This window comes from Miscanthus floridulus, chromosome 17 (assembly GCF_019320115.1).
Source record: "Miscanthus floridulus cultivar M001 chromosome 17, ASM1932011v1, whole genome shotgun sequence".
Taxonomy (NCBI): domain Eukaryota; kingdom Viridiplantae; phylum Streptophyta; class Magnoliopsida; order Poales; family Poaceae; genus Miscanthus; species Miscanthus floridulus.
In genome coordinates, this window is record NC_089596.1 from 9372653 (window position 1) to 9384301 (window position 11649).

The 11649-nt window shown below is 50.5% G+C and overlaps 1 protein-coding gene and 1 pseudogene across 1 annotated transcript; one reads left to right on the plus strand and one right to left on the minus strand.

Moving 5' to 3' along the window:
• Positions 1–410: 410 nt before the first annotated feature.
• Positions 411–1466, plus strand: LOC136519014 (uncharacterized). The gene has a single exon (XM_066512685.1). The coding sequence runs from the start codon at positions 411–413 to the stop codon at positions 1464–1466; it is 1056 nt and encodes a 351-aa protein (XP_066368782.1).
• A 481-nt stretch (positions 1467–1947) lies between these two features.
• LOC136518373 (BTB/POZ domain-containing protein At2g13690-like) lies at positions 1948–6864 on the minus strand (annotated as a pseudogene).
• Between the last annotated feature and the right edge of the window lie 4785 nt (positions 6865–11649).

Sequence of the window (11649 nt, forward strand, 5' to 3'; positions counted from 1 at the left end):
ACCGAATCAGGATGTGTAGTTTGTCATTGAGTTAGAACCTGGTACTGCTCCTATTTTGTAGCGTCCTTACCGTATGGCTCCAAAGGAATTGGCTGAGATGAAAAAACATTTAGAGGAATTGTTGGAGAAGAGATTCATCCATCCAAGTTCTTCATCATAGGGTTGTCCATCTATTTTTGTGAAGAAGAAGGATGGCACTCATCGGATGTATGTGGATTATCGCCCTCTCAATACGGTAAGCATTAAGAACAAGTATCCTTTACCTCGTATTGATACTTTGTTCGATCAGTTGACTGGTGTCAAGGTGTTTTTAAAGATTGATCTTCGTTTTAGGTATCACCAAATTAAGATCCGAATATAAAATATATCAAAAACAGCTTTCTCTAGTAGGGACGACTCTATGAATACTCATGTCTTTTTGGTCTCACCACTTCAACCCGTTCATCTCGCCCGACGGCGAGCGCGTCGGGTACCACCGGTGCCGGGGCAGCGGGAACGGGGACTGGCCACTGCTGCTGGAGAGCATCAAGAGCCCTGCGCCGGACACGTTCTCGCTCTTCAGGATTGACGGGTCGTTCCCCTCATTCTCGCACGACGGCAAGAGGATCGCCTTCGTCGGGCTGCCGGGGCTGTTCGTGGTCAACTCCGACGGCTCCGGCGGCCGCCGGCGGGTCTTCTCGGGCAACGCGTTCCCCACGACATGGGACTGGAAGAGGAAAGGGGTCATCTACACCAGCGTCGGGCCGGACTTCGCGAGCGAGAGCACCGAGGTGGACGTTGTCGCCGTGTCCCTTGGCGACGACGACGACCCCAATGTCTCGATCAAGAAGCTCACCGTGGGAGGCGAGAACAACGCGTTCCCGTCCCCCTCGCCGGACGGCAAGTGGGTGGTGTTCCGGTCCGGGAGGTCCGGGCACAAGAACCTCTACATCATGGACGCGGAGGACGGCGAGGCCGGTGGCATCCGGCGCCTCACCGAGGGGCCCTGGTCCGACACCATGTGCAATTGGTCCCCTGACGGCGAGTGGATCGCGTTCGCCTCCGACCGGGACAACCCGGGCGGCGGCAGCTTCGCCATCTACATGGTGCACCCGAACGGCACCGGCCTGCGGAGGGTGGTGCACAGCGCCGACGGCGGCCGGACCAACCACCCCTGGTTCAGCCCGGACTCCAAGACGCTGGTGTTCACGTCGGACTACTCCGCTGTGTCCGCTGAGCCCATCTCCAACCCGCACCACTACCAGCCCTACGGCGAGATCTTCACCGTCAACATCGACGGGTCGGGCATCCGCCGGCTTACGCACAACTCCTTCGAGGACGGGACGCCGTCGTGGACGCCGTACTACCTGAAGCCGGAGGACGTCGGCGAGACGCTGCAGGCCTCCGGGACGTGCGCGTTCGAGGATTGCCACTGGCTCAACATCGATGCCCAGCCAGATAGCCTCATGTGTGGCAAGCACGGCTAAGCTGTATAGTGTCTGTGATGGAAAAAATCTCTCGCTATAGCTGCCGCTATAGCCTGCTATAGCCTTTTAAGGCAAGGTGCCGCTATTTGTGTTCATGTATAATTTAGCCACTATATCTCGCTATAGCCTGATTTAGCTCCGCTATGAGCTGATTTAGAGATATTCCGCTAAACACCTTAGCCCGCTATTTAAAACTATGGATGGAACTCATGTATGTATATATAGCAGCGATCATCAGAGACTCAGAGTGCAGTGATGCCATCTTGTTTGCTTGCATACTACTGATATGAATAAGGTCATGTACAATGATGCCAAGTTTAAGGCAAAAATTAACGAAACTCCACATATTTATGACGATGTTTATGGCTCGTAGTGTATTCTGTATTGGTTTACGTTTGTAAGGTGCAAGTAACATCTAGGGCACAGAACGGGAAGAACCAGCTGAATTTTATTAAGAAAAAACAAAATTGAATCTATTAGATATTGCACAGCTATAATTTTACAATGATGCACGCAGCACATATATATGATATACCTCACAGTGAAGTAAAAACACTCACCGACGCACCTCTACAGATGATCTAACAAATGACCTCCTCCACCATACCTGGAAAGCTCTGCTGAGATTAGGGCATTCTGTGCCTCTAGATGCAAAGCACTGGAACCATTCTACGAATAAGCTCTGCTGCTGGTGAAGTGGAAGGGTGAGCAGGGCTTGCCCCAGGTTCTCCTCCAGGATTCTCACATCTAGCCCCTTGGAGCACCTCTGGAGCCAGCCGAAGTCCGTAAGCATTGGCCTGAACCATCCATGGAACAATTGGCACCTCGTATTGCTGGGACATTGGATTCTTCCTTTCCCCAGAGCGATGAACACGCTCGCTGATATCCGGCTAAGCTCGTATCTGAACATGGGCGATGCTTGCTCATGCATTCTGATGAGTTCAACTTGCCTAGCCCACAGCTCAACATATTCTTCTGCCATATCATTGTTTAAAAGGATGTCAAAGAGCCAATTGAGATTCTCAGTTTGCTTACTGATCTTTTCAATCATAGGCCTGCTATCTGAAGTTGTCATAGCTTGGCCCACATCCTCGACTGGCTCTGAGTCTTCCATGAAAAGTTCCACTAGTGAACTCAAACAGGAACGACAGATTTGATAGAGGCCCCCTTTGTTTAGCCCCGACAAGTCCTTATGATAGACTGAGCTTTTACTTACGAGACCACTGACAAAAGATTGCATCTCTTTTCTTGCACCATTGTTGGTTCCACTGGTGATAGATTCAACGAGCTGCACTGTCAAGTCCTCTGAGCCGCTCGTGCATTGTTGCTGTAATCTTGCCAGCACACCTTTACATACTGATTCATCAAAAGTGCATCTAGCAAAAACATGCTTCAGCTTCTCCTCCTCATTCTCATTCCATGGAACTGCTTCGATGTACTTCAAACATGATTCAATTCCTCTGTCAAACATAATAGAGGAGGAAACCTGTAATTCAAACATCAAAGATACAGTTCAGACTGTGTCAGGAAGCAGAAGACAGACAACGAGGAAGTACAAATAGAGCAACTGAATACGTGTATAGCAATAAAAAAATATCAGGTTGTCTGTAATTGACATCTCAGTATCTACTTTCACAATTGAAACTGAACAAGTCATAATGAGAGATTGTGTATATACAGTGTGCACCGAGCAGATGGCATCAATTAATGGATCAAACATGCGGCACCAAACAAATGTATTTGTCTGAACTAGAACTAAATAGGAACTGTGCAGTGCACATAAATTAACAGTCAATTGTCAACCATAAAATTCAGAAGAACCTATGCCGCGAACGTGAAAACCTGCTAAGCTGCTACTGCTACTATATTATTTTCTTCGATATTCAATGGCACTTGTTGACATATATAATGTTACCGGATCTTCATACCGTTAACTATCCTAACTATCCTAGCCCTACATACATAATAAATTTACTGATCCACAATCACACTTGACACAAAGGACCATAACTCCCTAACAAGAGCTGCTTAGAGTAAAAAATGCACCAAGGAATGATTCATTTTAAAAAAAATATATATCAAGTCTATATGCTTAAAAGCAGTACTGAAGTAACTGAACAATGAAAGTATTTTCCTGGTTGGATTTCTTTCCTAACTATTTTTAGCCTAACTATCCAACAGGAACAACTTGTGAACTCTTAAACCAGAATCTTCTTTTGGCATTTTATTGTCAACAATTACGTCTAAGAAGTATGAGGTTGATGATAAGGCCAAAGTAGATCAGTGCCATGTCGCAGTAATGCAAAGGTTTCTATTCCCGAAATCTGTGTATGTGTGCCCTAAGCCCTGCTGAACTATTTTGCCAGCAATAATATTATCTGAGGCGTTATAGTGCTCAAATGGAACCATAAGTACCTTCCCTCTAAAATGTTAGTTCAAATTCAGCGATTAAAAATAAAAGGTACCTATTAAAAGGTGAGTAACTCATGAACCGGTACCATAAGCTGTGGACCAAGTACCGATCAGAGAATTATACTGAAGTGTAGAAAAGTAATTTCATTCTCTCATGGCCCAATCCAACACTGACATAATTGACATTGTGTTGACAAACCAAGTGAGATTCCATTGCAAGATTACCATGTTCCAATTGGGGATCAGATCCTGCAGCATGACAAGGTCAGGCTCGCTTGGCCATGAAGACAAAGGTGGCCGCGAGGGCGCAGAGCATGGCCAGCCGAGTATCCTGACTGGTTGACGAGTAAATCGCAAGTCGCAGAAATCTCGTCCGCATCACTACTGACGCATGGTAGAGGGTGCATGGACAGAAAGGGGCTGCGGCGAACATGATGGAGACAGGGTGATGGAGGAGGTGAAGATAGGGAAGGGCAGAGGCCTCTGCAGTGAGGAGGGCTCACCATCGACGTCATGCCTTCCTTGATACCCTCCACCATGAGCCCCAATGTCTCGGAAAGCTCTATGGTTGCGGCTACCTTTTCTTCCTCTCTCCCATGCAAATTCCCCTTGCAATTCTGTTTGTCTTTTGTCCACCTTAGACAGCCTCATCCATCCTCTGCCTACTCGAATATAGTGCAGCAGCAAGCTTCTTGGCCGACTAGTCGCAGCCAGCAGAGAATCAAGATGAAGTAGCGCTCAGGAGTACTGAGCAAACCTACTTCAAGCCTTTCCCCGCAAAATCTACGGAGAGGCTGCTTCGAACCCGCGACCTGGTGATTTAGTGAGACAGCTCTCACCACTGCACTAGGCCTGCCCTTCTAATTCAGCATTTGGGGCCATGCAAATAATTATTAAACCGTGTAGACTCAATACTTGGGCCATGAAACTGAGTAATTCAACAACCATGATTTCAGCAGACTCAGTAAGCATCGGGTTTATCTTGATTCAGCGTTCCTGTGGCCTTTATGCAGACAGGGAACTTGAGATTTAAGAGCTGCCGGGACAGATAAGCAGCAAGGAAGGAAACCAACGGCGTCAGGAAGAGAACTGCCGAAGGAAGGTGGCAAAAGAGGAAACCATTGGCTAGTGTTTGAGATGGATCACTGGAGCAGTTTGCCAGATGGAAACAAGTGGTAGTGGCCAATCTGTGATGTCGATGCAATAACCGACACTGACAAAGTCAGTTACTCGAGAACAATACGTAATTGCTTTTTCCCCTCCTAGCAACGCCGGTTACCAGAACCTAAATGGAGTGAGGCCTACCATAAACGACAGCTTCTTTTCTAGCAACTGGATAACATACATCATCAACTGAACAACGATTTTGACACGTCGCATGGACAAATTAATTACTTGCTGACTAAAACACCACCTATTGTAGCAGCTGCATAACATATATCATCAGCACCAACTCAACAATGATATTGACATGTCAAAGCAACAAATTCATTAGTTGCTGACTAAAACACCACCTGCAGAATGTACACTTGGATTTGGTTGCTGTGTTAGTCTAAAATCAAGTGCACCTACACCTAACGATGGTGCACAGGCTAACTGAATAGGTGAACACGAACATCTAGGCGACAATTATACCTTGAATTCATCGCAACATGATCAGTTGATCAGTCAAATTAAGCTGTGTAATCATGCAATGTGACTGGTACAACCATTAGTACTACCTCCCTAGTCACTCACATCACAAATTTGGACCGTGCTGTCGGCAGAAACAAACAGAAGGGAAAGGAAATGAAAGGGATGCATCTGTCTGACCTCGAGCACAGCAATTGCCCGTGACACGCCGGCTCTGGCGAGCCACCGCATGGCGTCGGGCTCGAACATGAGCTCCACCGCCTCCTTGAACGCCTCCAAGTTGTCCACCCCATCCACCTCGACCCTCCTGCCCCCGCCGCCGCCCCCGCTCGCAGAGGCGTTGGGAACCATGGCGGCGAAGAACGCGCTGCTCCCGCACAGCACGGCGGAGTCGAGGTCCATGGCGACGCACCGGCCGTCCCTGCCCCTGAGGCACAACCTCAGATCCAGCGCGTTCCTTTCCCCTCCCCGCTCCCCGTCCTCCTCGTCCTCGTCCTCCCGCACCGCCACGAAAGGCGCGGCCTGCTCCCTCGGCGGCCCCTCCGCGTCCGCGACAGCCGGCGACCCCTCGGAGTCGATCGGGGACACGCGGCCCGGCGAGAGGATCCTGCGCGGGTCGATGAGCCCCGCCAGCTTCGACGACGGCGAGCTGTGGTGCGACGACGGCGCCAGAGGGGACTTGGGCGGCAGCGGCGGAGGCGGAGGCGGAGGCAGCTTCGGGACGGCGGCGCCTACCGCGGGCGACGCCGGGAGCGCGCGGCGGTGCTCGGGGCTGTCCGGGACGCCCGCGAACGAGCAGCACCAGCCGCGCGGGCGCGCCGCGGCGCGGCAGATGGTGTGGTGCGTCGAGTCCGCCATGTGAGTGGTGGGGCGGGGCACCGGAGGGCGCGCCGGCTGCGCCGAGGCCCGAGGTAGGCGAGGATCTCTCGCGCTCCTCCTGTGCTGGGCTGGCACTAGTAGGGGTTTGGCTCAGCATGGGGCGGAGGCGGCCGCGGCCATTGATGGGAGGCTTCCACGAGCAGCTGAGCGAGAGTGCGAGCAGCGTAGCGAGGTGCACGGCGGGGCGGCGGGAAAAATAATTGCCGCGGCGTGAAGAGAGGCGGGCCCACGAGGCCCGCGCGGTGGGAGGGCAGGGCCCCACGCGTGAGCGAGGGCGTTGCTGCTGCAGAAGTGCAGGCGCATCGGATGCCCGTTCAGCCAGACAGCCGTGGGGGGATCCTGATCCTCTGCGGCCACCGATTGGACCAGTGTGCGTGCCTGCATTGTCTCATCCTCATCTTGTTTCGAGGTCTGGGTTAGTTAGAAATTTATTTGGAATCCGAATTTGGCATACATTCAAATCTTCGGAACAGGTGCGAAATGGATTGTAAGTACCGAACTTATCAGCTTGGATTATCATGTTATAATGTTTTTCTCTCACAGCAAATCAGCGAACAATATTTTTTAACCTGACTTTTCAACGAAACTAATGGGGCCTAAGAAGACTCTAACGCCTTTATATACCCGGTGATACCAAGTCTCGATCCATGATCACGTGTCCGTGTCCGATACGAATCGTCTCCCACTCATGTGTCCACTTCCTATTCGGTTCAGATACGAAGACCACCGGATCCACGTGTCCATGTCCGATACAAAATCCTTAAATCTCGTGTGTTCATTTTACGGAGGTTCGGTAAAAAAAATACCCTAAAAAGATCATGACCTCGTACAACGCACAGCTATAAAAGACTTTAAAAGCAAATAAGAATAGTTTATCCTAGAGTCTGCGGAAAACAAAGGAGTAGGAGTAGTTTACTTCACACAGCGAATTGAATGGGCCGCGTTTGTCGGCGGGCCTCAAATGCACTACGCATACGTGCGTGCAGGTCACACGGGAGACGAGACAAGAGCAGATCGCAGTACACTCTCTGGTCCCTGGTCCTGCACTCCTGCTGGCTGCTGATCCACGCACGCTGCCGGCAGCCGGGGCCGTCTGGTTGTGACGAGTAACGACGCCTCGTAGATAAGACAGCCGACCAATAAGGTCCTGTTTAGTCCTGTTTAGTTCCCTCCTAAAATACCAAATTTTTTAAGATTCTTCATCACATCGAATCTTTGACGCATGCATGAAACATTAAATATAAATAAAAAATAAAATTAATTACACAGTTTAGACGAAATTCACGAGACGAATCTTTTAAGCTTAATTAAACTATGATTAGACACTAATTGTCAAATAACAACGAAAACGCTACAGCGACGTTTTGCCAAAAATTTCGGCAACCAAACGCAGCCTAAGTGGGCACCGGCAACGGCATGCTGTACAGTGCTGCTAGGGGACAATGACAAAGCGATTTCCAAACTACTTGACCCTTGCATCAAACTAGTGTCAGGGCATGTTTAGGTGTCCGGTATTTAGACTAAAACCCTTGTAAATTTTATGTCCTAAAATTTTTTCAACCCAAACTAAAGTTAGTTGTTTGGATGGTCGGTGAGACTAATAAGTAATAATATTGCATCCGGTTTGGACCAAAACCAGCGGATAAAAATAATCATCTCTTGAGCTCCGGAGAAAAAGACGACAACTATCGGGGCCTTCTCCCATCCGCTCGCTTGGAAGACTGCCGTGGGGGCACCGAGCTCTCCATTTCCGCCTCTGATCTCTCTCTCTTTCTCATATGGAGACGCAGCGGCAAACCTCTCTGACTTTCTTCAGCGGGCTCCGGGTCTGGGAGCTCGGCGGCGCCAATGGCTCCTCCCGAGGAACGGCGAGGCTCGTGCCTCCCCGAGCTCTCCTCCGACCTAGGCGCCCGTAGTGGCATGCATGGGCGGCGGCAGGGGTATGCCCCTGTATGCCTTGGCATACCCATGATTTGGAAGAAAAAAATAATATGTATAATATACACTAATACACAGGTTTATACGTGTCTTGGAAGAGTCACTCGAAGGCCTAATACAACAAAAGTTTCTGGCAGTCCACGAACGAAGCCCCGGAATACATCTCCGTGACTCCGTCGCTCGGTCGCCCTTGCCCAGCGCCCCTGCTCGCATGCGGCTTCACGGCCCGTTGCTGCCTGTCGTGTGCCTGACTGGCTGACGATTCATCTGCCGCCGCGCCCCACAAGCCGAAGCATTACACTCGATGATTCATCTGCCGCAATATCGCAAGAACTGAGCGTCGACCCCGTCTACCGAGTGTCCTCTTCCTGCCTAGTGTCTTCCGATCTTGGCCTGCTTGTGACTCTGAATATGTGCATGGTGTTGTAACACGGCCTCCGAGAGTGGCGGAGACCTACGCGGCCAGCAGTTCGCAAAGACGTCTCCGACCAACTACCTAAGCAAAGGCTCAGCTACCACGCCTCTAGACCCAGAAAGATGACGGTTTCTCAGACTGCTTGTAGGACGCTGCTGGTGACCCTGGCGCAGCCTCCGCCCGGTTAGCTCGTAGGCGTCTCCGGGCGGAGGGGGCGGAGGCCGCCCCGCTGCAAGGCTAATCAAGTGTCAACGTTACCTACGTGTTTGTGCAGGTAACCAGAGGAAGGCGCTCGTGGACGGCGCGGGCGCGGCGGTTCGGCCTCCGCTCATAGGGGCAGAGACCCAAGCAGGAGGACAACAATACTGGGCGTCGGGGGTCTGCGGCCTTGGCGTCCCAGGGGCGGAGACCGACGGCGGAGGTCCAAAGGCCCATCGCCGAATCCTGAGGCCTGATGGGCCGGCTGATCGCGTAGGCCCAGTACCTGAGGGCGGCATGACAAGATTACCCCCGAGAGGAAAGGCGAGTAGTGAAATATTCTGAGAATGTACTGTAGCAGTTGAAGGGTACTATTGTAAACTCTGTAAAAGTGGTAGTTGAGCCCTATAAATAGGGAACACTTGTAACAGTACCGGGAGGTTGGTGAATGTATTAATGAAACCACAGCATTACGCGTCATTCCCTTACACGCCACTTGTCGTGCCTGTTTTCCGAGCCTTCGCCTGAGGGCAGCGCCTGGTGGGCGGAGGCCTCTACCTCCTCCACATTGTCTGAGACCGCAAGTCTCAACACCTGGACTGGCTGGAACAGGTAAGTTAATTAGACCTATAGAGTCCTGGTGTGCTAGCAAATTCTTAATTTAATAATTTACTAATGTTGTTGTCGGCTAATTTGATTTTTTTGTGTTTTCTTTTGTTCTGATTAGAGTGAAGGGCCGAAGAGATTAGACATTTAGGCATGGGAGTTGACTTAATACATATATACACTCTATGAATTTATTTAAATTAATTCAATCCACATCATGTCTACTAGAAATAGAAAATATGATTCTTGAGGTTAGTAATATTTTTACTGTATTTCTACATATGGTACAAAAGAATACATATTAAAGTTATAAATTTAAGTGAAAGTATGTGTATAATACATATTAAAGTTATATATTTCACTGAAGCTATGATTTAATTTTATTAGCCATATAACTTGTATAAACTTTAGGGCCCCGATTTATCGTCGCTCCAGCCCCAAATTTCTCGAGACGGCCCCGAGCACGTAGCACCTCCCCTACTCCGGCGACCGGCACCGCCGGGCAGCACCTCGCCACGTCCCCCACTTCGGCCGACTCGCCCCTGCACCACCCCCCCCCCCCCCCCCCCTCGCCGGCTCGACCGGTTGCCCTCTATGGGCTACGGCCCTTGCCCTTTTCCCTGCTGCGGCTGCTTTAAAATTTTATACATGTGGCATACCCAGCCATAAATTCCTGGCTCCGCCCCTGGTGGCATGGTCATAGCTGTTGAGCACTCCGGCGACCCTGCCATCTCCTTTGCCCACGTTCGTACCCTAGGATCCATTCTTTGTCTCACGTGCTTTGCAGAGTCAAATTTTCTTGCTAGTTGTGATTTGCGAATACCAATCGTTTGATGAAATGCGTCATCCGTCCTGATGCACAGACCACGATCGCCGACGAAGACAGATACGCTGGCCTTCGATCCACCGTCTAGCTGAAGCTGAGCTGTATATGGTGAGGTGGCCGACAGCCCCAAGCTACTACTGCTCGAGCTTTGCCGCGGACAATTCTTTTCATCGCCGATAGCCTGCGTGTGGAGGCGAGGGCAATGGCTTCAGCATCACTCGCCGCAAGGTGGGCGGCGGCTCAGGTGGCCCTCGCGGCAAGGCGAGCGACAGGTCCGACGGTGTGCTGTGAGTCGGGCAGCCCGAGGCCCTCACGGCAAGGTGAGCAGCAGCTCCGACATCCTGAGCGGCGCAGAGAGCAGCAGCTCCTGTCGAAGACTGCACAGACCTGTCATGGCGGCTCCATGATGATTACCCAAACAAATATTTAACATACCGAAGATATTAAAGCTATATTCTAGTGCACAAGATATTACACCTGAAAATGAATTACTGGTGAATAAAATTACAAAGCTGCCAAACAGGGCCTTACAGTTACAGTGATCAAGTAGGAACGAGAGTGAAGCATGGAGTATTAGAGCCTCTTGTTCACTGTTCATATACATAGGCTGAATGAAGCATGGAGTATTTAGAGCCTAGACTATCTCCAGGAACATCGTCTAAGATCCATTTCAAGTTTAAGTAACGCTACAGGCAAAAGGTTCAATACTTATTTTTAATCTTCTTCAACAACATAACTCAAAAAATATTCTTTCTACAAATGAGTCTTCATGAGAGAGGACAAAATTTATTTTGGGTTCAGGTACCCGTATGGGTCACCTACTCTGACACGTGACAGCGCTGACCCAGTGACCCTCCGATGCTTAGCGGTGCATCACATTGGACTGACGTGATAACCAACTACACCACGAAACCTTACGTTATAGCTGGCTTACGTATGTTATTTAAAGCATTTATTAATATGTTTATCATTATTTATATAAACAAAATCATGCACGCATTAGCCGGCAAAACGCCGTTCCCGCGCCCCCGCCCTCCTGTTCCTCCTCCACATCCGAGACCCCGTCACGCGACGCGAGGACGCCCAGAAACAGCGCCGTTCGTCGGTCCGCACGGCTGCCCGTCGGCGTGGTTCGCACGCGGCACGGCAGGCGTCGGCAGCCCTGGGCCGGGCTCTGCCCCGCTCGAAACGGCCCTTGCCTCGCTTCCGGTTACAGAAGCTTCTCGAAATCGAATCTTGGTGCACGCTTTCTCTCTTCAGCTCCATCTTTCCAGCTC

Bases quoted from the DNA above. Each gene is read 5' to 3' on its own strand.
- LOC136519014 (XM_066512685.1), top strand. From the start codon at position 411: ATGTCTTTTTGGTCTCACCACTTCAACCCGTTCATCTCGCCCGACGGC.